Raw genomic sequence first — 27,894 nt, forward strand, 5'->3', positions numbered from 1 at the left:
TTTTATAAAGCAAAGGCTGACAGCCATACCTATCTCAAAGAGAAACACCCAGAGGAGCGTGTCGCCCAATAATCTGTAAATTTAGCATGAAAAGTGGTGTAACCTGCTCTAGTGATAAGAATAAATCCCCAACACTTTAAAATCAACAATCAGCAATTTATTTATCCAACTCTCACGGTGAACAAATGAACAAAAGTATTAACATACTGGATACAGGCCAGGAGCAGATGGGTGGCACTAGTTTAGTTGGGGATCATGGACTGGTTGGTCTGAAGGGTCTGTTTCCAGGCTGCATGACTCCATAGCACGGAATGAATGGGGATCCATCCCAAAGATGATAAAGGTTTCAAGCACCACCTTAGGCAAATGTGTGGACACCCCTCCAGATAACTGAGGGCAGTGGGACACTGAGGGTCAGTAGATCAGTCAGCCAGCCAGTTCTCTCCAGGAGACTTGTCTCTCAAGAAAGGAAGTGGTTTCCTGCCCCATCAGCCAGATTACCCAGTTTGGATTAGGTCCTATATTTCCAACAAAATAGATAGACAGGGCAGTGTCTATAACAAATATGTTATTAAACTTGGAAGCATGCTGAAGACATATACAAGGATGTTACCAGGATTCAAGGGTCTGTGTAAAAGGGAGAGGTTGGACAAGCTAAGATATTTTTATTTAGAGCATTAAGAGTCTGAGAGAGGCCCTTCGAGAAGTGAAGAGATCGTGAGAGGGTGAATGCACGGGGTTGGGGAAGTGAGGGCTAGAGGGCATCAGTTTAAGGTTAGAGGAAAAAGAATAAAAGGAAATGTGAGGGGCAAGGTTTCTTTTCACGCAGACGGTGGTACACATATGGAATGAGATGCCAGTGGAAGTGGTTGAGGTGGGTACATTAACAACATTTAAAAGGCATTGGGGCAAATACGTGGATAGGAAAGGTATGGAAGGAAATGGGCCAAGTGCAGGGAAATGGGCTTAGTGTTGATGGACAGTTTGGTCGGTGTGGACCATGTTGGGCCGAAGGGCCTGTCTCCTGCTGTAGGACTCTATGATTTGCATCTCTTTGTTGGTCAGACAGTTTTGAGTTTCCAAATGGAACATCTCACAATCAGGCCGAATAAAATCCAATCTCATTCGTCAACTCTGATGCGGAGGTGCTGGTGTTGAATTGGGGTGGACAAGGTCAGAAGTCACACGGCACCAGATGAAGTGATGAGGGGGCAGTACTCATGAAAGAGCAATGCTCCTAAAGCTTGTGATTTCAAATAAACTTGTTGCACTATAACATGGTGTCGTGTGACTTCAGACTTCTTCAACTCAAACTTGATGGGATACTTTGTCTAACTCGGCATATTTTATCAAGATTGCTTGGAGGAATTCTTTTTTTTAAAGATTAGATTCCCTACAGTATGGAAACAGGTCCTTTGGCCCAACAAGTCCACACTGGCCCTCCGCAGAGTAACCCAGCCATTCCCCTATCCCTCTACATTTACCCCAACTAATGCACCACACCGACACATCCCTGAACACTATGGGACAATTTAGATGGGCCAATTCATCCGAACCTGCACACCTTTAGACCAGGGGAAGGAAACCAGAGCACTCAGAGGTAACCCATACAGACGTGGGGCGTGCAACGTGAAAGCTACACACAGACTGTCTCCCCAAGGGTGGAATTGAACCCAGGTCAGCATCGTGAGGCAGTGATACTAACCACTGAGTCACCATGCCACCCCTGAGCCATATAGGTGGGCTTGGTGGGGGTGAGTCCAGCACAAAACACAAAAGCTCACTGCACCCACTGTCAGAATGGGCAGGAGGTTCAGCCCTGGGGGTGACCCACTGCAGTGTCACTGGTGGAATCTGATTGTTGGATGCACTGGTGCCTCCGCAAGTTGCAGGACAATGAGAACCTCCGCCTGCAGTCAGGGCAGGCAAACGGCCTCTCCCCAGTGTGGACCCATTGATGGGCCAGCAGTTTGGAGGAGTGGGTGAACCCCTTCCCGCACTCGGGGCAGCTGAATGGCTTTTCCCTGGTGTGGACCTGCTGGTGGGACAGCAGGTCAGAGGAATTGCTGAAAGCCTTACCACACTCAGAGCAAGCGAAAGGCCTCTCCCTCATGTGGATTTGCCGGTGTCTCAGCAGGTCTGAGGAATTGCTGAAGGCCTTCCCGCACACTGGACAGCTGAAGGGCCTCTCCCCCGTGTGGACCCGCTGATGGGCCAGCAGGTTGGAGGATTTACTGAAGGCCTTCCCGCATTCTGGGCAGCTGAAGGGCCTCTCCCCCGTGTGGATCCGCTGATGGGCCAGCAAGTTGGAGGAATTGCTGAAGGCCTTCCCACACTCTAGGCAGCTGAAGGGCCTCTCCCCCGTGTGGACCCGCTGGTGGCTCCGCAGGTGGGAGGTTTTGCTGAAGGCCTTCCCACACTCTGGGCAGCTGAAGGGCCTTTCCCCCGTGTGGATTCGCCGGTGGGTCAGCAGAGAGGAGGAATTGCTGAAGGCCTTCCCGCACTCTGGGCAGCTAAAGGGCCGCTCCCCCGTGTGGACCCACTGATGGACCAGCAGGGAGGAGGAATTGCTGAAGGCCTTCCCACACTCTGGGCAGCTGAAGGGCCTCACCCCCGTGTGGACCCGCCGGTGCCTCAGCAGGTTGGAGGAATCGCTGAAGGCCTTCCCGCATTCGGGGCAGCTGAATGGCCTCTCCCCCGTGTGGACCCGCCGGTGCGTCAGCAGGTTGGAGGAATTGCTGAAGGCTTTCCCGCACTCGTGGCAACTGAAGAGCCTCTCCCCTGCATGGATTCGCTGGTGGGTCTGGAGGTTGTCCACCCAAGTGAATCCTTTCCCGCACATGGAGCAGTAAAACTTCCTCTCACCAGTGTGTATATGCTGGTGGGGCAGCAGGACACAGGAGCAAGTAAAGCCCTTTGCCCGCTCGGGGCAGGAGAACGGCCTCTTCCCAGTGTGATTGCACTGATGAGCCGCCAGGACAGGTGGGACATGGAAGCCCTTCCCGCAGTCGCCACAATTCCATGGTTTCTCAACAGGGCGTGTTTCCTCAGGTTTCTCCATGGCCGAAGCTTCAGCTGCACACACACGTGTACAACCCTGCCATGAATTCTTCTTTCCAGGCAGTAGAGTTCTTTCAGGCTCCACACTCAGTGCGCTGCAACAGTAGGGTCTTTCAACCGTACTCAAACTGGAACCAAAAAGAACGCTTTGCTCCTTCTCACAGAATCATAGTTGAAAATTGTTGCGGTCCTGATGGATTGAGTAACTATCAGACATTGATGTGAAAGTGAGGACTGGAGACGCTGGAGAGTCAGAGTCAAAAACTGCATCGCTGGAAAAGCGCAGCACAGCAAGCAGCATCAGAGAAGCAGGAGAATCAACATTTTGGACATAAGCCCTTTATCTGTTAACTTGAAACTTCTGTCTTCAGATAGTCTGTAAGAAAAGATTACAAAAGTCATCACTGCCAATCCAGTTTTTTTAATAGATATTTTTATTAGAAATTTAACATTTTAACAAGTTTACAAAAATAAACAAAACTCTCAGATATAAACATTGATATACAATTAACTCAAATATACAATAGCCAAAATTTAACAAAAAACAGAAAAAAAACAAAAAAGAAAAAAATCAAACAAAACTCAACTATCTACTAATCTAACCTACAACTAACCAGAGTGTATATTTAAGTCTCTTACATGCTCGGGATGTGTTAGCATCAGATATAATAAAACCCGTATTCGTGCGGGATTCGTCCCCCGAGGGGCCCCGGACCAGCCAGGTTTGTAATCTCAATTAAATAAAAGCCCTTGTTAGGATAGCCGAAATATCTGTATTTATGTAATTCAAGAAGGGCTGCCATATTTTATAAAATAATTCGGTCTTTCGGTGCACCATATTTGTAAGGAAGTCAAGGGGAATACATTCCATAATTAATCTGTGCCAATTTGAAAGTCCAGGGTGGCCCTCAGCCGCCCAGTTCACCAAAATATTTTTCCTTGCACGAAAGAAAGAATAGAAAATAGTCTCTTCCCGTACGTGTCCAGGGAGGGAAGGTTTGAAAAGCCCAAGAGGAGAGACATAGGGTCCACTTTAATTTCCGTTCCTAAAATTTCTGTCAGGGTACTTGCTACTTTAGTCCAATATCTACAGATCTTATGACAGGTCCATAGGCAATGTATATGAGTGCCCACTTCTATTTTGCATTTAGGACACATTGGAGATGCTCCTGCCTTAAATTTTGCCAATCGAACCGGTGCTATATGGGCCCTATGAAGTATCTTCAGCTGGATAGCCTGGGTTCTGTTACAGATAGTAATTCTTCTAGCATTTTCCCAAATATCATTCCACGTTTCTATAGATTTCTAGTCCCAAATCCTGATCTCATGTTTTAAGCAGATTATACATATCTCCCGATACTTTATCATGTAGTAAATGATAAATAGTACTGACGGAAAATACCCCCACTGGTCGTAGGACACTACATTCTCTATCTGATTTATAAAGACTATCTGATAACGTGGTCTTCTTCTGTATATAATCTCGAATTTGGAAGTATCGAAAGAGGTCTCCATTAGGTAATCCGAATTTCTGACGCAGCTGTTCAAAAGACATCAGGACCCCATCTTTAAATAGATCCCCTAAACATGAGATACCCCTGGATCTCCAGAGTTTAAAAGTGGCATCTGTCAACCCCAGTTGGAATCCCCATGCTCCCACTATCGGTGCATAAGGGGATGTTTTATGTGAATTGCCCTCATTTTGCCGCATTCTATTCCAAACACTGCCAGTCCAGTTAAGAATGAGATATCAAGGCATTGACACTGACACCAGACAGAAACTGTACATATAGATGTGGCAAATGTTAGTGGCAAGCCAGAGTGATAGAGATATGTAGCACAGAAACAGACCCTTCGGTCTAATTCATGCGTGCCAACGAGATAACCTAACCTAATCTCGGCCAATTTGCCAGCATTTGGCCCATATCGTCTAAACCCTTCCTAATCGTATACCCATCCAGATGCCTTTTAATGTCATAATTGTACCAGCACCCACCACTTCCTCTGACAGCTCTTTCCTTAAACATGCCACTTTCTGCATGAAAGACTTATCCCTTAGGTTCCTTTGTTAAGTTCTTTTGCTTGAGCTTCTTACACTGCAATACTCCAACTTCTGTGAACAACCAAACTTTATTAAGTACAGTACAAGCTGTGGAGAAACTCTTAACACTCTTCACAATGCTGGTACACAACAGTACCAAAAAAAAACCCTTAAACAAAGTAAAACTGAAACAGAGGCTTACAGTTGAAGTTAGAAGGGCAGAAGGAAACAGTGTTAGCAGCCTTTCTCCACATAGTCCACTGCTTAACCCACCCAAACGAGACTTCAGCTTTCAGGACTGACCACTCCCCTTTCATTGTACGGGTCACTTCTAAAACATAAAAGCTTTGGCCTCAAGTCTCATCTGTTCACATATAACCAAAAATGCCTCCCAATACTGTTTTTCATCTCTGTACTAAACCAGTCACTTCGGAGCCCAGGTTATTTTACCACCCCTGTGAAAAAAAAAAACAAGGACACAGCATCCTTGAGAAGAATGACCAGCTTTTAGTAAAATGACCAGCTTTTAGTAAAAAGGACCAGCTTTGTGACTGAGGGATATAGGCCAAACACCGGCAGATGGGATTAGATTAGTTTGAGAACATAGCATGGAGTAGTTGGACTGAAGAGACTGTTTCTGTGCTGTTTGACTCGGTAATTGTTCTGCAATGGTCTGAAAACCATTTCCTTGCCTTCCCCCATAAACATCCACTTCTTTATTGTTCCAAAATCAGATGAACTCAGCCTTGAATATATTCAATGATCCCATAACTGCAGGAAGACATCCCCACTTCTGATCTCAATTCCTCTTGCTAAGATAACACCTGCTTTGCTCATTGCTTGCTGCACCTACCTCACAACTGGCATTGACTGGTATGGAAGGACGCTGAGGCCCCTTTATACACATTCCTGATGAAGGGCTCGTGCCTGTAACGCTGACTCTCCTGCTCATCGGATGCTGCCTCATCTGCTGTGCTTTTCGAGCACCACACTTTTTGACTCTGATCTCCAACATTTGCGGTCCTCACTTTCTCCACATCCCAATATATCACCATTTAAACAATGCATCTCCTTTCTGCTTCCCAGCCCACAGGGAATGCTATCACTTCACATCGTGGTACTGCATTTTCCATGAGTTTGCCAACTGAGACACAGACCTGGCCCAACTTTTCCAGAATCTCTCCCCTCCATAAATTGAGATTGAGAGAGAGACACACACAATAGGGGTGTCTCTGATTAGGAGGACCACGCTCCTTCCGGTCCTCCAGGGCTTCCTATTGGCCCAACAAAAGAAGATCACGCGCAGTTTCCGCGGACAACCAGGAGCACGCGCAGGTTTTGCTGACACCGGCGAACATGCGTAGTGTGTTGTCACCGAGGAGCATGCGCAAGATGCTCTGTGAAGTTGCTGGTGTTACCGACAGGTTTTGTGCCCAAATGACACTCGGAGACAAGAAAGGCTGGAGCGACATCTTATATTTATCCTGCGGCTCCACATTTTATTTGACGACTCATCTTTTCCTCAGGGTAGGGGACTCCCAAACTGGAGGGCATAGGTTGAGGGTGAGAGGGGAAAGATTTAAAAGGGACCTAAGGAGTAGAAAAAAAGTGTGAAAGTTAATTCCCCACAAGTGCCCTCTCCAAACCTGCACATCTTTGGATTGTGGGGAGAAACCGGAGCACCAAAGGAATCCCATGCAGACATGGGGAGAAGGTGCAAACTCCACTCAGACAGTTGCCCGAGACTGGGATCAAACCTGGGTCCCCAGCGCTATAAGGCAGCAATGCCAGCCACTGAGCCTATTCAGAAAAAGCAGCAATTGATTTATATGAGGGTGAGGGGGGAAAGGACTAAAAGGGACCTAAAGGGCAACTATTTTACACAGCGGGTGGTGCATGGATTGAATGAGCTCCCAGAGGAAGTGGTGGAGGCTGGTACAATTACAAAATTCAAAAGGCATCTGGATGGGTATATGAACAGGAAGGTTTGGAGGGATATGGGCCAGGAGCTGGCAAATGGGCCTAGATTAATTTAGGATATCCGATTGGCACGGAACAAACAGTATGTTTCCACACTCCACTACTGTTTCTATATAGTCAGAATTGTTATGACACGGACTGCACCCCCCCCCCCCCAACTAATTTAAACCCAAAAAAGATTTACCCCATGTGGTAATGTGAAAATTCAAGAGGTAAGGAACTGTTTCTAAAAGTCACTATTTAAAGTTTTATTTAATGATCTAGGACACTAACTTGCAAGTGTTTAAATCTGCTGGGATTTTTCGTACCGCCAAATCTATTCAAATCTGTCTAAACCAGTTCAAATCTCGGACGAAAGCCCTCACATTTTAAAACATTGTGTGCAACCTCCCCCACCTAATTTAAACCAGCAACATAGAGAAGGTTTAACCCATGCAGTAATCTGTAAAAATTCAAGAACCAAGAAACTATTCCCAAAGGTCAGTATTTAAAGTAAAAATTAACAACTTTATTTATTAAAGTCCAACGGTGAATAATTAATTAACAACTATTTACAACTCCTGTCTCTAACCTATCTTCTACCTTCCCCTATACAATACCAGTCCAATAAAAACCCCTGATTAAGATTTACCGAAAGATTCAAACTTCAAAACCAGCCAGCTGTTAAATCTTCTCTTTGTATCTTCCTCTGTAGATTTGCTCTCCAGGTCAGTGTCGATGTTTTTTCTCTGTGCAGACTCCTTCTCTGGACAGGTACCTCTCAGGAGTTCTCACTAGCAGCCTACATTTGTTGGTCTTTTGGCAGTTCTCCTGTAACTGTTCAACTTTTTGTTTTGATTTTGTACTCCAAAGCATCAAATCGTTTCATTGGTGTTAATATTAGATTGGATTAAATTCCCTACAGTGCGGAACCAGGCCCTTCAGTCCAACCAGTCCACACTGACACTCCAAACAGTAACCCACCCAGATCCATTTCCCTCTGACGAATGCATCTAACACTACGGGCAATATAGCATAGTCACTTCACCTGACCTGCACATCTTTGGACTGTGGGAGGAAACTGGAGCACCCAGAGCAAACCCACGCAGACACGGGGAGAATGTGCAAACTCCACACAGTCAGTCACCCAAGGCTGGAATCGACCCTGGTGGTGTGAGGCAGCAGTGCTAACCAATATTCTCAAAATACCAAATTCAAACTTGATTGGAATTCAGTATTTTGGGGCAAGATTTAAATCGATTGGCCAAAATTGAGTATGTTTTTGTCTCCAGGCAACCCAGCTACTGAGCTGTTCGACCAAATGTTAAATTGTTACCTTGTTCAGAACGCTTGGTGCTACGTCAGGTGGTTCTGCTCGCTTTTCAACTCTCTTGAAGGTAGAATACACCTCTACACCTTCTAACAGAACCAATTTTTCAAAACTAGGGTTCGGTCATTCACCCCTAACAGGAGAAAGTGAGTACCGCAGATGCTGGAGATTAGATCAAGAATGTGGTGCTGGAAAAGCACAGCAGGTCAGGCAACATCCAAGGAGCAGGAAAATTGACATTTCGGGAAAATTGACATTTCGAGAAAAAGCCTCATTCACCCCGAACAGCCTGTCCTCAACTGCACATAGTTCAAAGCAAGTTTGAGAAAGATGGCTGCAGCTTTGTCTTAATATAAAATTGAACATGCGTTCAAACTTTACTGCTATTTCTGAATATATTATTTTAGCTATTCTCAATTTGAAAGATCAGCCATTTCTCGTGCACCCCCATCTCCCAGGCAGTTTCATCATCAACCATTCTCTCTCTCTCTCTCTCTTCTAAGAGCTTGATAGAGCGATCAAAGAGAGCTTGAGGCATGAGAAAGTTCAGTGGGAGTTGGAAGAGAGACAGAATGGACAGGGTGACAGAGTGTGGGGGCCATTGAGAGACTGGGGGGAACAGAGGGTGGTGGGGGCGGAAAGGAAAGACTCGGGGGTCAAAGGGTGGAGGAAGAGAATGAGGGGGAAAGAGAGAAAATGGGGGGCAGAGAGTTGAGGGGTGAGAGAGAATGGATGGGGGCAGTGGGTGGGGAGAGAGACAGCACAATTCCCACCTTCCCCAGGACTGGGGCAGTGTCCCATGAACTGGAGCCTACTCCTCCCACAGCAGGTCATTTCTCAATCCACATATGGCTAAAGGAGAAGAATTATGTAATCCCTGCACGCCATTTCACCTATCAAATTCACACCGACCTTCCACACAGCATCCCACCCAGACTCATCCACTTACCCTACAGCCCTGCAGTTCCCCATGGCTAACCCACTCTAACCTGCACATCCCTGGACACTTTAGCACAGCCGATCCATCCAAAACTGCAGATCCTTGGACTGTGGAAGGAAACCGGAGCACCCAGAGGTAACCTGCGCAGACAGAAGGGGGAGAACATACCAAAGTTCACACAGACAGTCACGAGAAGATGGAATCAAATCGCTTCTAACAATTCTCCCATACCTGCAAAACCCTGAGCACCATGGGTAATTTAGCAGAGCCAATCCACCCTAACCTGGGCAAAGCTAAAAATCACATGATGCCAGTCCAACAGGTTTATTTGGAAGCACTAGCTTTCGGAGCACTGCTCCTTCATCAGGTGGTTGTGGAGTCTAAGATCATAAGACACTGAGTCTACAGCAAAACATTACAGAGTCATGCCACTGAGATGATACATTGAAGAAACCTAGATTGTAAAGTCTTTCATCTTTAGAATGAGTTGCTGGTGTCATTAATATGTAAACCCCAGAACTTCTTATAAGTCACCTACTCAAGATAACAAGGTTTTATAAGAAAAGATTACAACTTAGCTCAGACAATGCATTAAAGGTGTGAGGCCAGAGTCTGTCTGCATCCCAGTTTTTGAGTCAGACTAGTTCTATTTCCAAAGTGGAATTTATAAAATATTCCATGTATTATCTGCCTGCAGATTGTGCATTTTTTGAGTAAAATAGATGGTATCTGCAAATACAAATTCACCCCATAGACCTCGGTGTGTGCACGAGGGAGAGTAAAAGTCTAGTTCCATACTGTATATCTCTATGTCTATTGCATAACAGATGCTTTATTTCTGTTGATGTAAATATTGTTATAAATCGTAGCTGGGTACTAATACTTAGATGTAAGGGAGAGACAATTTTTCAATTAGGGCACTATAAGAATCCTGGCAGACCCCTATTTCGAGGTTACTTGCCAATGAACAGACACAAGCACCTATTTAATTCTAACTTTTCGCCTTTTTTGTTATATTTTCTGGTATGATACTCTGTGTCTGGATGGTTGACAGGCTGGGAGATTGTGGGCTGGACTTTGATTGACTTTTATTGTTCCGGAAGGTGTCAAAGGAGGTTAAAGCTTCAGCAGAAATGAAGCAGAGCTGAGAACGGACAACAACTGTGTGGGAACAGGGAGATCAATAGAGGACAAAGAAACCAGGACCTGAAATCCGAGCTGACACCAGACTACCCTGTGATCAGTGCTTTGATTAGCAGTGTCAACCCTCTACCTTTACCTAGCTTCTCATTCGACTTGAATGCCACATCTCCCCTCAATATTTAGGATCCAATCCTTGTCATCCTGAAGCTATGTCTCTGTAAGGAGTCCCAGATCATAATTATTCTCTTCAATGTGTGCAGTCAATTCATTCACTTTTGTTACGTTGCAGCGCTATTACGACACAGAGTAACCCCCTCTGCTAAATTAAACCAGAAACACAGAAATGATTCACCCCACGCAGTAATATGTAAAAGTTTGAGAGGCAAAGTACTATCCCAGAGGTAAATATTTAAAGTAAGAATTAACAACTTTACTCTTTATGTCCAACACAGAGTATTAAAACTCACAAAAATGCCTGGTTTTATAATCCAAAACATCGGATCATTTTATTGGTATCAATATTATCAAAATACATAATTCAAACTTGATTGGACTTTGGTATTTTGGGGCAAAATTTAAACTGATTGGCCAAATTTGAATTTGTTTGTGCCTCATGGCAACCCGGTTGCTCTATTTGTGTTGACCAAATATTACATTCTCATCTTGTTTAGAACACTTTGTTCTGCTCAGCTCTTTAACTCCCTTCAAGGTACAGTACCTCTACCCCTTCATAACAAGCACAAATTCAGATTCTGAGCTTTTAGTTTTATTGTTTGTAATCTTTTGAATCCAGTATTAATTGCTGGTACGTTTATTCTCCTTGTTCCTTTCTATTTTTCTCTGACGTTCATTTTCCACATCACTACATTGCTTACCAACCTTGATTTGGATTGGCCATGCTAAATTGCCCATAGTGCCCAGGGATGTACAGGTTAGGTGGGTTAGCCAATGGGAAATGTAGGGTTATTGATTCATAGTAATAGAAGTAGGAGTAGGCCGTTTGGCCTGTTGAGCCTGCTTCACCATTTATTAAGATCGTGGCTGATCTATCCATCATCTCAGCTCTTCTTACTTGTGTTATCTCAAACTCTTGATTCCCTAAGGGGCGCGAGGGGTGTATGAGCAGGATGGTCTTCGGAGGGGTCAGAATGGACTTGATGGGCTGAATAGCCAGCTTCCACACTGTAGGGCTTCTATGATTTACCGCAGTTGTGTTTGCCTCAGATCACAGCTCCCAGAATCTCCCACCTTCTGCAAATCGAAAGACAAATCCCACCCTGACCTCTCGTATGTACGTTATCTAAATGCTTAATTGTTTCTAGTAAATACAGCCCACACCTCCCTCTGCTGCCAGTAACGTTTACAATGCTGATGAAACAATGACATTCCTGCAGTACTGAAAATCGTAAGGCTTCTAACAATACCAGTTACTGATTCACCGCTCCTCCTGATGGACAACATTGGAAATACAATGTTGGAGGCTGGCAGAAATGAGCAGTTTAACTCAAAATTCCACCTAACCCTTCACTGGGCACCCCAATCAGCACACTGTCCTTACTGCTGGTAAGCCTTAAAGCACTTCACCCCCACAGTGCAATGAATTCCTACTTTCCACCAAAATCCTAGACGTACTCACGTACTCAGTTGCTGTCTCACCAATGAAATATTTCATTGTCACTTCTTCTGCTTCCAGTAAAGGCAAAACACCTTTGAAAGCTGCTCTGAAAGTCCAATCTTCACAACAACACTTCTGCTTTCACACAAGATGATTAAAGTCATACAGCACAGAAACAGAGCCTTCGGTCCAACTCATCCATGCCGACCAGATATCTTAAACTCATCTAATTCCATTTGCCAGCATTTGGCCTGTATCCCTCTAAATCCTTCTTATTCACATACCCATCCAGATGCCTTTTAAATGTTGTAATTGTAGCAGCCTCCACCATTTCCTCTGGCAGCTCATTCCAAACATGCACTACCCTCTGTGTGAAAAAGTTGCCCCTCAGGTCCGTTTTAAATCTTTCCCTTTTCACGCGAATCCTATGCCCTCTAGGTTTGAAGTTGCCTACCATGGGGAAAGGATTTTGTCTATCCAACCTATCCATACCCCTTATAAACTTCTGTAAGGTCACCCATCAGCCTCTAATGCTACAGGGAAATTATCCCTGGCGTATTCAGCATCTTCCTATCGCTCAAACCCTCCAACTCTGCCTACATCTTTGTAAATCTTTTCTGAACCATTTTAAGTTTCACAACGTTCTTCTCGAGGAGGGCAACTGGAATTGCACACAGTTTTCCAAAAGTGGCCTAACATGACCTCCCAACCCCTGTACTCAATGCTCTGACCAATAAGGAAAGCGTACCAAATGCCTTCTTCACAGTCCTGTCTCCCTGCAATTCCACTTTCAAGGAATTATGAACCTGCAAGGACACTGTTTAGCAACACTCACCATTAACTTTGTAAGTCGTGCCCTGATTTGCCTTTCAAAATGTAACACCTCACATTTATCTAAATTAAATTCATGTTGCCATTCCTCGGCCCATCAGCCCATCCGATCAATTCTAATTTATATTGAACTTTATTTCCTCTCTCATGCCCTAAAAGCTGAAAATCTCCATCCCACACACACTCCCCCCGTTCTGACTTTGCTGAACCTAATTCCTGCTGTAACTCATCCTGAAGGGTGTGGTTCATGCTGATTAACAGACCCACACTCGGAGGAAGTGGAGATCTAATTGAAACAGACAGAATTCTGAATGGCCTGGACAAAGTGCACATGGGGAAGATGTTCCTATTGGTAGGAGAGTCTAGGACCCGAGGGCACAGCATCAGAGTAAAAGGAATATCTTTTAGATCAAAGATAAGGCGAAACATTTTCAGCCGGTGAGTGGTGAATATGTGGAATTCATTGCTACAGAAGGCTGTGGAGGCCAGGTCACTGAGTAGATTTAAGATGGAGATAGATAGGTTCTTGAGTATCAAGGGGATCGAGGGTTACAGGGAGAAAGTGGGAGAATGGGATTGAGAAACTTATCAGCCAGAACTTAATAGTGCAGCACCCCTGAGGGGCTCAGAGGCCTAATTTCTGATCCTGTGTTTTATGGTCTCTTGCTGTTCTGGACTAGGAGTGTTGAAACTTTATTGCTGGAACAGCACAGCAGGTCAGGCAGCATCCAGGAAACAGGAGATTCGACGTTTCGGGCACAGGCCCTTCTTCAGGAACTAGACTAGGAGTGTGCAAATTGGGAGCAGGAATAGGCCATTTAGCCTGTCGAGCTTGCACCAGCATTGAACAGATCATAAGTAGATCTGAGGATACCGACGTAAAAGGCTAAAACAAGGACTGCAGATGCTGGAAACCAGAGTCTAGATTAGAGTGGTGCTGGAAAAGCACAGCAGATCAGGTAGCTCCTCGGATGCTGCCTGACCTGCCATGAATATACCTACATTCAGGTTAATAAGCTGGAAATTTTTCCACTGGAGCAGAGGAGGATTATAACATCGTGAGGGGTATAGATCAGGTGAACGGCCAAAATCCTCTCTCTAGGCTGGGGGTCAAGATTACGGAGCAAATTTTGAAAGAGAGAGAGGAGAAAGATTTTAAAAGGACATGAGGGTCGCCATTTTCTTCCCCCCAGAGAGTGGTTTGTGTGTGGAATGAATTTCCAGACAAAGGTGTGGATGCAGATACAGTTAGAACATTTAAAAGACATTTGGATTAGTATATGAATGCTGAAGTTTAATTTAAATAAATGTGAAGTGCTGGATTTTGGAAAAGCAAATCAAAGTAGGACTTAGCATAAAGTGTATAAGGTCCTGGGGAGTGTTGCTGAATAAAGAGACCTTGGAGTGCAGGTTCATAGTTTCTTGAAGGTCGAGTACCAGGTAGATAGGATAGTGAAGGCAGCATTTGGCATGCTTTCCTTTATCGGTTACAGCACTGAGTAAAGGAGTTGGGAGGTAGATGATGTTGCAGCTCTACAGGACATCGGTGAGACCACATTTGGAATATTGTGTGCTTGGAATTTTGCATGCAACTCTGGTCTCCTGCCCATCAGAAGGACAGTGTGAAACTTGAAAGGGTTCAGAAAAGATTTACCAGCATGTTGCCAGATTTGAAACAATTAGCTCTTGGGAGAGGCTGAATACGCTGTGGCTGTTTCCCTGGGGCGTCAGAGGCTGAGGGATGACCTTAGAGGTTTATAAAGTCATGAGAGGCATGGATAGGGTAAATAGACAAAGTTTTCTCCCTGGGGTGGGGGAGTGCAGAACTAAAGGTTTTGGGTGAACGGGGAAAGACAAAAAAGCTCAAAGGGGAGCCTTTTCACACAGTAGTGCATATATGAAATGACCAGCCAGAGGAAATGGAGGAGAGTGGTATAATTACAGAATTTAAAAGGCATTTGGATTGGTCTATAATAGAAGGGGTTCGAGGGATATGGCCCAGGGCTGGCAAATAGACTAGATTAGGATAACTGATAGGCATGGACAAATTGGACCGAAGGGTCTGTTTCTGTGCTGTACATCTCTATGACTCCAATATAAAAGGTTCAGAGGGATATAGGTTAAACACAGGCAGGTGGGTCCAGTTTAGCTTGAGAACATAGTCAGCATAGTAAGTGATCTGCACTGGTCTTGCCTCCCCCATAATCATCACTTCTTTGTTGTTCAAAAATCAGATGAACTCAGCCTTGGATATATTCAATTACGCCCAAACTGCAGGAAGGCGTCCCCACTTCTGAACTCAATTCCTCTTGCTAATATAACACTTGCCTTGCTCACTACTTGTTGCACCTGTCTGACAACTTGCATTGACTGGATTAGATGGACACAGAGGCCCCTTTTTCATCCACACATCATTTCTGATTAAAGGTTCGAGCCTGAACTGTCAATTCTCCTGTATTTGCCATTAAAAAAAAGACCTGGACTAACTTTCCCAGAGTCTGTCCCCTCCCTGGATTCACTCCGTTTCCTTCAGTTCCTGCAAGTCAACAGCTCAACCCCGGAATGGAAAAGGGGTTGAGAAAAGTGTGTTGTACTCACAGATGTTGGAGAGAGGAAGGGAGTTGCAGTTGGGGTGAAGCTCAATCTTCATTCAGAGAGAGAGGAGCAGCAACAACCACCTCAGAAGCACATGGTCCTACTTCCACATCCAGACGATGGGTTTGCTGTGATTGGCAGGAGGACCAGTCTACATCCGGTCCTCCAGAGCTTCTCATTGGTCCATCAAAACAAGGTCACGGAGTGTTTCCGCTTGTTGCGTGAGCATGCGTAATAGTTTGCTGACACCGTGGAACATGCGTAGTGTGTGGCTGACACCGAGTAGCATGCGCAGTATGGAGATGTTGGGATTACTGCAGATTTTCAAAGTTAAAAATCACACAATGCTAGGTTATAGCCCGACAGGTTTATTTGGAATCACTAGTTTTCGAAGCGCTGCTCCTTCATCGTTGGTTGTGGAGCAGAATCATAACACACAGACTTTATAGCAACAGGATTGCAGTGTCATGGGATGGAATATTAAACAACTTGAGCTTACCTCTACCATTTTTTAGAATGACCATGTTAGTTTCGATTCCTTCACATGTAAATCCTAAAAGTTTTCAAAAGTTACGTTGTCAAGCTAGCTTTTAACAATAGGTGTCATCTCAATCAGACAATGCATTGAAGGTGTTAAGTTAAAGTCTGTCTGTGTCCCAATGTTAGGTCAGACGGATTCAATTTCTGTCGTTGTATAACAGAATCTTACGTGTATGAGTTTGTGAGCAAAATAAAATGCGATTCTGCAAGTACAAATTCAACCCACGAACTTTTATGTGTGTGTGTGTGTGTGTGTGCAGGAGAAACCAAGTGATCATGTGTGTGTGAGAGAGTGTAATGGGGAATAAGTCTGAGAGGGTGTGTGTGAGAGAGAGAATGTATGGTATAGTGTGACATGAACCCAAGGTCCTGGTTGAGGCCATCTCAATGGGTATTGAACTTGGCTATCAGCCTCTGCCCAGCCACTTTCCGTTGCTGCCTATCCTGAAGTCTATCTTGAAGGATAGTCACCCGAAGGTCCAAGGCTGAATGTCCCGGACCGCTGTAGTGTTCCCCGACTGGGAAGGAACACTCCTGGCTGGTGATTGTTGTGCAGTGTCCATTCATCTGTTGCTGTAGCCTCTGCTCGGTCTCACCAATATACCAAGACTCAGGGCATCATTGTTTATCTCATACGCTGCAGGCAATGTTGGCTGAGTCACATGAGTACCTGCTGATGAAAATGTTGAAAATGTTGTGGTCAAGGATGAAGTGGATGAGTTGTAGGACAGTGCTCAGAGATTGGCAGCTGTTGGTATTGAGTACTGAGGCTGTTACCGTGATACCATCATCGTGAGGAATGCTGGTGTAGAGTACTGACATGTCCACGGATTCAACTAGTCCGTGGATGCTGAACTTCTGGAAGGATTGGATCAGAAGTCTTGATGAATGCTGTCAGTTCACGGTTGTGCTCTTTGGTCAGATCAGCTGGTAGTTGCCTGTCGTGTTCCTGGTCAGTTGTTTGTACACTTCCTTGCAGAAGTCCATTCTATTCCGAATTACTCAAAAACTGCATAAATCCATGTAAGATTCTGTAGCTCCCACTTTAGAAATAGAATCAGTCTGACCGAGCATTGGGACACAGACTTTATGTCTCACCTTCAATGCATTATCTGAGCTGAGATGATACCTATTGTTAAAAGCTATCTTGAGAATGTAAATTTTAAAAAGTTCTGGGATTTACAAATGAAGGAACCGAAACTAACATGGTCATCCTAAAAGATGCAAGCTCACCTGCACACTTTAGCACAGCTGATCCACCCTAAAGTGCAGATCCTTGGACTGTGGGAGGAAGCCAGAACACCCAGAGGTAACCAACACAGACACAAGGGGGAGAACATGCCAAGCTTCACACAGTCACCCAAGGGTGGAATCAAACCCAGGCTCCTGGCGTTATTAAGCAGCATTGCTAACCACTGAGCTACCACCCCACCCAGTGCTTTGAGGATCTGCTTTGTCTTTGCAGCTTTTAACTTCTCATGCGCCCTCAGCAGAGGCTGTGTCCTGCTGACATCGTTGGACCACACCCATTGCACCTCTCTTTCCCACTTCTCCAGCCCAGAGCACAGCGGTTCCTGAATCCTGGCACCAGATTCTGATGCCATCTGTGCTTCTGCTGCCAACTGCAGAGAACGGAGGCAATCCCCGTCACTATTCTGTCCCTTATCTCCCCCTCCCGAACGTTGTTCTTACTCCCACCACCATACAGTTAGTGCCCCCTCCCCCCAGCCCTCTCTCAGATCCCCTTTACCTGCCTGATCCTGGCTCACACCCTCCTGACCCTGTCCACTGACCCCATCGGAAGGCTCTCTACGGAGGGAAAGACCATCTCCCGGAATAAAAAACATCTGATTAACTTTCCGCCTTGCCTTCCCAGTGTGTCTGCAGCCCGGCTTCCAGCTCCACCTCTCTGAGCCGAAGGTCCTCCAAGTTGTGGTTGCCCTAGATCACATCATCCAGAGCCTTCCACCTTTTGCAAATTGAAAGACAAGTCTCACCCTGCCCTCTCCAGTGTCTATTGTGTAACTGCTTAATCATTTCTAGTGGCCGAGCAGAGACTGATAGCCAAGTTTGGAACCCATGAGGATGGCCTTCACCAGGATCTTGGGTTCATGTTACATTACAGGTGACCCCATTACACTGTACACATTCTGTCTCTCTGTCTCTCACACACAGCCATACATTCTCACATACTCACACAGGCACTCTCTCAGATATACGCGCTCTCTCAGATGCACACCCACACACACATCCTCTCAAAGACTTATACTCCTGCACACTCTCACTTAACCAAGCATGCACACACGCAAACACACACTCTCTCACCAGACTCACGTGTATGCACACACTCACTCACTCACTCTCATGCATGCACACATAGATAAGACTATGGGGTGAATTTGCATTTGCAGAATTATGTTTGTAGATACATTCTATTTTGCTCAGAAAGTGCACAATCTGCAGACAGTCAATCCATGTAATATTTTATAAATTCCTACTTTGACTCAAGACAGACTCGAACCTCACATCTTTCATGCATTGTCTGAGCTGAGATGGCACCTCTTTGTAAAACCTTAAGTTATCTCGAGACTGTGACTTAAAAGAAGTTTTGGGATTTACATACTAATGAACTGAAACCTGCAACCCATTCTAAAGATGAAACACTTAAAAGCAGTCGAGATTTGTTGAATATATCATATTGCTAGAAATTCTGTGTCTTATGATCCTGCTGTACAGCTACCTGACGAAGGAGCAACACTCCGAAAGCTAGTACTTCCAAATAAACCTGTTGGACTATAACTGGATTTTTAACTATGTTTCCATTGAAAACAGCCCACCCCTCCCACTGCTGCCAGTAAACTTTACAATGCTGAGGAAACAATGAACCATCAGTCCTGAAAAATGTACAATTCTAATAATACGAGCTACACATTGACTGCTCCTTCTGATATAAGACATTGGAAACCTCGCGCCGGAGATTGAAAGAAATTAGCAGCTTTAAAAGAAAAACCTGTTGGATCTCATAGCCTTCAATGTCTGAGTCTGACGGTAAGTTCAGGTAACTTTTGTTGGGACCCAACTTTGTTGCAGCTTCAGATCGTCACAGCAAAAAGGTGCACAAAAAGTAGCGTTTTTTTTAAAACACACACACACACACACACACACAATCCCCTGCATCCCACTTTCTTCTCTAGTGGTCACCTGAGTTGTCCCTTTGTAATTCGATCCTTGGTGCAGCCTCAGCCTGGAGGAAGTATTGCTTCACTCAGCAATTGCAAACCATAGCCTGTATGCAAGTAAGATTCTCCCCGCGCATTTGCAGATGGTCTGTCAAGAGTCAACCACACTGCTGTGGGTCTGGAGTCACATATTGGCCAGACCAGGGAAAGGATGCAGCTGGGACGACTGAGTGAATCCTTTCCCACATCGGCAGGTTCCTCCCCTAAAGCATGAGTGAATCAGATTGGGGTGTTTGTTCCCCGAAAATGGTTTCATAATGAGATTCTGAACTCCAGATTTCTGACTGAACTCCAAATCCGCCATCTGCTATGGTGAGATTCAAACCCGGGAGTCCCCAGAACTGGGTATTAATGCAGTCGATAATGGCACTCGGCCGAAGCTCCTTCAATCCCCCTGCGATGGGAGGTTAACTCACTGATGTCTCTGCAGGTGGGAGGAGCGGATGAAGCCCTTCCCACACAGAGAGCAAGTGAACGGCCTCTTTGATCCTCCAAGCTGAGGAAATGGTGTGAAGTCCTGTACTTTTCACGGTCACCACACTGAACCTCCCTCATTCGGGTGCATCAGTATTCTTCCTGCCACACCAGTGTCCAAGCAGACAAAAGCAAATATTTCTTCTCGACTGGAATGGCTGCTGATATTCAAGTCCCAATGAATCAAATAACTCTGTCAGAAGCTGATGTATCTTTTGGTTTCAGATTTCTTTCCCCATGTCTTCCTGCAAATAAAACCATGAAATAAGTCACGGTCAGTACAGTCAAATGAACATAACATCGGTGACAATTCCTTAGATTGCCAGATACCTGCTGATCATATATTATTCATGACACAGAAACCTGAAAACCCTCATTCAGCCAGATAGCATTAAGTATATAAAGAGGAAAACTTCATTTAGGTGACAATGACCTGGAACAACCTTCCTACAAAGGTGCTGGAAATGGAGCTGAATGAAGGATATGAAAATGAAATGTCAAGGCTGCTTCAGGAAAGAAAGCCAGTAAAGTTGCTGAAAGACTTCCTGCTGACCTGTTAAAATAAAAATGAATACAAGAAATACAGGATGTAATTCCATTACTATATTAGAAGGTGAAAAATCATAGCCATGCAGCTTGTACAACAGCGAATATCAGATATACACCATATGAAGCAATCATAAAATCCCTGCAGTGCAGAAAGAGGCCATTTGGCCCATCGAGCCTACTCCGCCATTCTTTCAGATCATGGCTGATCTATCCATCATCTCAGCTCCACTTACCAGCATTATCCTGACTACCCTAAATTCACCTACCATCCAAACTCCCATCGAACTGTGTCTTGAATATGCCTGCTTCTATTGTATTCTTGGGCAAAGACTTCCATAGATTCACCACTCTCCAGGAAACGTAGTCCCTCCTCCTCTGCCTTAAACCTACCCCTAATCTTGTTACCTAGTCTAACCCACCAGCAGAAACGACGAGATAGGGTGAGTCTGGGTGGCAAGCTGTTCGATGGGTCAGTGTGGACTTGATGGGTTGAATGGCCTCCTTCCACACTGTAGGGCTTCTATGATTTACTGCAGTTGTGTTTGCCCAGAACCACAACTCCCAGAACCTCCCAACTTCTGCAAATTGGAAGACAAGTCCCACCCTGCCCTCTCATATGTGTGTTATCTAACTGCTTCATCGCTTCCAGTGAATACAGCCCACACCTCCCACTGCTGCCAGTAACCTTTACAATGCTGATGCAACAATGCAATACCTGCAGTACTGAAAACCGTAAGGCTTCTGATGATACCAGTTACTGATTCACCGCTCCTTCTGATGCACAGCATTGGAAGTACATTGTTGAGGGCTCAAAGAAATGAGCAGTTTAAAACAAAAACCCACTGCAACCCTTCACTAGGCTTCCCACTCAGGACACTTTACTTAAAACACTTCAACCCCACATTGCAACAAATTCCCACATTCCATCAAAATCCTGGATATCCTCACTTAATCAGTTGCCATCTCGCAAATGAAAGATTTCATTTTAGCTCTACTCCCAGCGTAAGGACAAAATATCTTTGGAAGCTGCTCTGAAAGTCCAGTCTTCACAATAATACTTCTGCTTTCCTTCAGTCCAAATTGTCTGTGCTGACCAGATATCCCAAATTAGCATAGTCACATTTGTCAGCACTTAGCCTATATCCCTCTCAATTCACCCTGTTACCAGATGCCATTTAAAATACTGTAATTTTCCCAGCCTCCACCACGTCCTCTGGCAGCTCATTCCATGCTTGCATCACTCTCTGTGTGAGAAAGTTGTCCATATGGTTCCATTTAAATCTTTCCCCTCTCACCTCAAATCTATGCCCTCTAGTTTTGGACTTCCCTACTATGTGGAAATGTTTTTGGCTATTCACCCTATCCATGTTCCATATGAACCTTTATAAAGTCACCCCTCAGCCTTCAATGCTCCAGGGAAAACAGCCCCGGCTTATTCAGCCTCTCCCAATAGCTCAAACCTCCAACCTTGTAAATCTTTGCCAAACCCTGTCAAAGGTTCACAGCACTTTTCCTGTAGCAGGGTAACCAGAACTGAACGCAGTATTCCAAAAGTGGCTGAACCAATGTCCAGTACAGGGGCAACATGACCTCCCAAAATCTGTCTTGAAAGACACTGACCTATAAAGGCAAGCATACCAAACACCTCCTTCACTATCCTGTCTACCTGTGACTCCACTTTCAAGAAACTATGAACCGGCTCTCCAAGGTATCTTTGGTCAACAACACTCCCCATTAACTTCGCAGATCCTTCCCTGATCTGCCTTTACAAAATCAAAACTTCAAAATGGGTTTGAGAAACGTATCAGTTGTCATTGAATGGTGGAGTAGATCTGATGGGCTGAATGGCCTAATTTCTGCACCTTTGTCATATGGTCTCTTGCTGTCCTGGACACAGGGTGAGAGAATTTGGAGCAGGAATAGGTCATTTGGTCTTTCAGTCGGCACCAACATTGAACAGTTCATAACTGGATATAAATATACCGGCATCTAGGTGGACAGGGTGGGATCTTTTTCACTGCAGCATCGGAGGTTGAGAGATGACCTTAGAGAGGATTATAAAATCTTCAGGGGTATCGATGAGGTGAAAATCAGGTATTCTTTCCCTGGGATGGGTGTTTCAAGGTTAGGGAGCAAACTTTGAAGATGAGAGGAGAAATATTTTAAAAAGACATGAGGGGCACCTTTTTATTTTAAGACAGAGAATAGTTCTCATGTGGTATTAATGTCCAGAGGAGGTGATGGATGCAGGTACAGTTACAGTGTTTAAAAGACATTTGGATAAGTACATAGAGATGTACAGCATGGAAACAGACCCTTCGGTCCAACCCGTCCATGCTGACCAGATATCCCAAACCAATCTAGTCCCACCTGCCAGCACCCGGCCCATATCCCTCCAAACCCTTCCTATTCATATACCCATCCAAATGCCTCTTAAATGTTGCAATTGTAATAGGAAAGGTTCAGAGAGTCTGGGCCAAACACTGGCAGGTGGGACTAGTTTAGTTTCAGAACACAGTCAGCATGGTCTAGCTGGACTGAAGGGTCTGTTTCTGTGCTGTATGACTGTAACTGTTCTATACTGGTCTTAAAACCATTTTCTTACCTTCCCCAACTTCTTTGTTCTTCAAAGTCAAATGAACTCAGCCTTGAATACATTCAATGATTGACCTAACTGCAGGAAGACATCCCCACTTCTGAACTCAACTTCTCTTGCTAATAGGATAAAAACAATGACTGCAGATGCTGGAAACCAGATTCTGGATCAGTGGTGCTGGAAGAGCACAGCAATTCAGGCAGCATCCGAGGAGCTTCGAAATCGACATTTCGGGCAAAAGCCCTTCATCAGGAATAAAGACAGAGAGCCTGAAGCGTGGAGAGATAAGCTAGAGGAGGGTGGGGGTGGAGATAGAGTAGCATAGAATACAATAGGTCAGTGGGGGAGGAGATGAAGGTGATAGGTCAGGGAGGAGAGGGTGGAGTGGATAGGTGGAAAAGGAGCTAGGCAGGTCGGACAAGTCCAGACAAGTCAAGGGGACAGTGTTGCTGAAGGTTAGAAACTAGGATGAGGTGGGGGAAGGGGAAATGAGGATTTCGAAGCTTCTCTTGCTAATATACCACTTGCCTTGCTGATTGCTTGCTGCTCCTGTCTGACAACTGGCAGTGACTGGTGTAGAAGGACGCTGAGGCCCCTTTGTCTGTCCACACATCATTCCTGATGAAGGGCTCATGCCCAAAACATTGACTCTCCTCCTCCTCAGTTGCTGCCTAGCCTGCTGTGCTTTTTAGCGCCACAATATTCAACTCTGATCTCCATCATCTCACTTTCATCACATCTCAACATATCACCATTTAAATAATGCGCCTCCTCTCTGCGTTTTTTTTAAACATCAAAGGCTATAGATTGTGTCACTGCATTTGCCATGTGTTTGCAAACTGAGACACAGACCTGGATCAACCTTTCCAGAATTTATTCCCCCGCCGCCCCCCGATTCACTCTTTCCTTTCAAGTTAACAATTGAACCCCAGAATGAAACAAAAAATGGAAAAAGTGGTGAGAAACAGACTGTTGTACTCACGAAAGTTAGACAGAGGAAGGAAGTTACAGTCTGGGGTGAAGTTCACAGAGAAAGGAGCAGCAGCAGCTTCAGAGCTCACGGTCCAACCTCCACATTTCGACAATGGCCGGCTCTGATTGGCAGGAGGACCAGTCTCCTTCCGGTCCTCCAAGGTTCTCCATTGGTCCATGGAAAGGAGCTGACGCGCAGTTTCTGCGGGCGCAAAGGAATATGCGCAGTGCTTTGCTGACACTGGCGGTCATGCGCATTGCTTGCTGACACCGCGGAGCATGCTCAGTGTGCAGGAATTTGTTACAAATTTTAAAGTTAAAAATCACAAAACACCAGGTTACAGTCCAATCTGCTTGTTTGGAAGCACTAGCTTTCAGAGCGCTGCTCCTCCATCAGGTGGTTGTGGAGTATAAGATCGTAAGACACAGAATTTATGATCTTATACTCCACAACCGCCTGATGAAGGAGCGGCGCTCCGAAAGTTAGTGCTTCCAAACAAGCCGATTGGACTGTAACCTGGTGTTGTGTGATTTTTAACTTCGTACACCCCAGTCCAACACGGGCACCTCCACATCATGACAAATTTTAAGTGTCCAAATGCGAATACGAGAGAAAAATACCAAAGCAAATTTTGTCGAAATCTTTTTCCCCTGTGCCGAGACATGTTATTCCTTTTGCATTTTGACTGTCTGCTCAACGTTTCTGTCGTTTCCCCAGGGTAGAGGTATTGCAAAACTACAGGGTATAGGTTTAGGGTGAGGGGAAAAGATTTTAAAAGATTTAAAAGACTCGGAATATAACATTCACCCCTTACAGGGCGAAAGTGAGGACTGCAGATGCTGGAAAGTAGGGTCGAGAGTGTGTGCTGGAAAAGCACAGCAGGTCAGGCAGCATCTGAGGAGCAGGAGAATCGACGTTTTGGGCAAAACCCTTCATCAGAAAATAGCCATGGGGAACTGCAGGGCTGTAGCGTAATCGAGTGTGTCTGGGTGGGATGCTGTTGGGAAGGTTGGTGTGAATGACCTGCAGGGATGATATGTCTGAGCCATGCGTATATTGAGAAATGGTTGCCCCAAATCTGCTGTGGGACGAGTGGGTTCCAGTTCGTGGGACACTGACACCAGTCCTGGGGAAGGTGGGATTTGTGCTGTCTTTCGCTTCCTATTCTGCCCCTTGTCCATTTTCTCCCCACCCACTGCCCCGCCCTTTCTCCCTTCTTCACACTGCAACCCGATTCTCTCCCCAACCCTCTGAACCCCAGTCATTCTCTACTCCCCAACCTCTGTCTCCTCTCCATTTCTCTCCCTTCTTCACCACCACCAGTGCCCCCGCCCGTCCTTTCTCGTGCGTCAGCCCTCTTTGATCTAGTGGCCGAGCAGAGGCTGATAGCCAAGTTTAGAACACATGATAATGGCCTCAGCCGAGACCCTGGGTTCACATCACACTACAGGAGACCCAGCTACACAATACACTCTCACACACACAAGCACACTCTCTAACATACTCACACGCTCGTGCAGACCCTCTCTGATAGACATGCTCTCTCTCAGACACACAGTAATACATCCCCACACTCAACCTTACGCATACACCATCTCACATACTTATACTCCATCACACACACACACACACACACTGTACCCAGCATGCACACGCACACACACGCTCTCTCTCATGCATGCACTCACATATAGAAGTCTTTGGGGTGAATCTGCGTTTGCAGAATTATATATTTGGAAATAGAACCAGTCTCACTCAAGATTAGGATACAGATAGACCCTACCCTCACAGCTTTCATGCATTGTCTGACCTGAGGTGTCACCTCCTTTTATAGAACCTTAAGTTACCTGGAGAATGTGATTTTTAAAAAGTTCTGGGATTTACAGATTAATGAACCGAAATCTACAACCCGTTTTAAAACATGAAAGACTCAACAGCAATCTAGGTTTCTTCAATATATCATTTATGTTACATGACACTATAATCTTTTATTCTATATTCTGTGTCTTATGATCCTCCTCCACAGCAACTACAGGTCCAAGGAGATCTGTCCCAACTTTCCAATCTACCTTCAGAACTGACACTCCTCAGGCACGGCACCATTCACGTCAATCTGTTGATACCCTGAGCCCAACGAGCCACATGCCATGGACGCAGTCAGCTCCAGAAGCAGCTGAGACTTGCTCAGTACGAAATACATTGTACATTGCTCCCAGAACTTCAAGCCGCAACGAGTTTCAAGAACATCTGCTTCTCAGTCTGTCTCCTGCTCCCAGGACCCTGCTGTTTGTCCCGTCCCCAGAGACCGGGTTCTCTCCAGTAGCGGATAATTGAACCATTTTGTTTCTATTTGCAAGCTGTGCTGGTGGAAGGCAGAGCCCATTCGCTCTTCTGCTCTCTCTCACTATCACTTGGGGTAGGAGACGTCATTGACACGAATGCATCAAATGGCAACTTTGAACTTGTTCCAAAGGTCTGTTATCGGAGAAATGGCAAGGTGATGTGCTATCGGGACAGACAGAAATGGACACCGGAGACTCTTCCCTCAGGTAAATTGATATGAGTGCCTGCTTGTGCAGCCTGTTTGGTGTTCAGAATTTGTCTTGACACAGCAATCCTGCAAAAAGTCTTTTGTTACACGGGCGTCTGTTTCTTTACCACAGGAAATGGACGAAGAAAAGCAAGTCATGTGTTTCAACTTCACCATCTGAGGGAAGAGGTTTCACACTTGAGATCAGAACACACCGACAGAACAGGACAAGACAACTCAGAGCTCCACAATGGTGCCAGCGCAACTGCGTAAATCTGACCCTAACCACTCTCTGCACGAAAACGTTCTTCATAATGTTATTTTTACTTCCTCTCCTCGAGACACTGCCTAATTGTTAGCGATCCTTTCAGGCGTGGTGCCATTTTCACTATATTATTTTCTCTGTCTAAACCCCTCATGTCTTGTAAAACGTCAACTGGGCCAGATTTCAAACTTCTGTCTCCAAGGAGAGCTGTCCCAACTTTCCAATCTGCCTTCATTATTGACATTCCTCATACACGGCACAATTCACGACAACCTGTTCAGCGCTGTCTCCAATCACCTGCTCTTCTGCTGTCTCCCTCTCTCTGAATCCCTTGGGTGAGAGGTGTCAGTTTCACTAAAAAGGCCCTGACCTTGCGGTTGCCTGACACTTTAATACATTACCCTGTTCCCTGGCCAACATCTCTGTTTCAGGCTTGGAGCAGTGTTCGAGCTCCAGATGAAAGAACAACACCTCATTTTCCACTTGCCGAATCGTTGAGGATCCTTTCAGGTGTGGGAGCATTTTCACAACATTATTTCCTGTTTCTGGGTCCCTCATGACTTGGAAAAGTTCGGTTCTCCGAGGAGAGCTGTCCCAATTTTCCAATCTACCTTGATTGCTGACATTCCTCAAACACTGCACCACTCACGTCAACCTGTTGAACACTATCTCGAACCATTTCACTTCCCTGTTTTCCGCCTCATTCGTAATCCAGACAGCCCAACCTCGTTTCACGAAGGCGTTTTTTGAGAAAATTAATCAGGCAGTTTTGCACAAGTCAAGTTAAAAAACGCGGACTCGCCCGCGATTTGAACCCGGGACCTCTCGCAATTCGGCATAGTAAAGGACCCTAAGCGAGAAACATACGCCTAGACCAACGAGCCAGAGAGCCGGCACGCTGCTAGCGCCCCACACCGCTTGCGCGACCTGAGACTTGCTCAGTATGAAATACATTTGAGATTGCTCTGAGAATTGCAAGCGGCAAAGAGTTTCCTGAACAACTGCTTCTCATTCAGTCTCCCTGCTGCTGTTTGTCCCATCCCCAGGAACCGGGCTCTCTCCACTGGCAGATAATTCAACATTGGGCCAGTATATCACTGGGAAATATTTATGTCCAAGCTTTTTTCGGAAGCATATTAGAAGGCGAGGTGCAGAACAGAGCGCTGTTATACCGGAAAGCTGCTAAAGACGACATTGAGTGAATAGGAGAGAAT

General features: G+C 45.4%; 1 protein-coding gene across 1 annotated transcript in view; it reads right to left on the reverse strand.

Annotated features, from left to right (window-relative positions):
* Window positions 1–1,562: 1,562 nt before the first annotated feature.
* The window catches only part of LOC148144783 (uncharacterized), a 93,311-nt gene continuing 66,979 nt past the window's right edge, over window positions 1,563–27,894 (reverse strand). The window contains exon 3 of the mRNA XM_087975440.1: window positions 1,563–2,794. Within this exon, the coding sequence (XP_087831566.1) occupies window positions 1,814–2,794 (981 nt within the window). The 3' untranslated portion in view covers window positions 1,563–1,813. The remainder of the gene's footprint in view (window positions 2,795–27,894) is intronic.

The sequence above is a fragment of the Chiloscyllium plagiosum genome, unplaced genomic scaffold (assembly GCF_037043375.1).
Source record: "Chiloscyllium plagiosum isolate Xiang-an unplaced genomic scaffold, Cpla_swu_hap1 HiC_scaffold_27, whole genome shotgun sequence".
Classification (NCBI taxonomy): Eukaryota; Metazoa; Chordata; class Chondrichthyes; order Orectolobiformes; family Hemiscylliidae; genus Chiloscyllium; species Chiloscyllium plagiosum.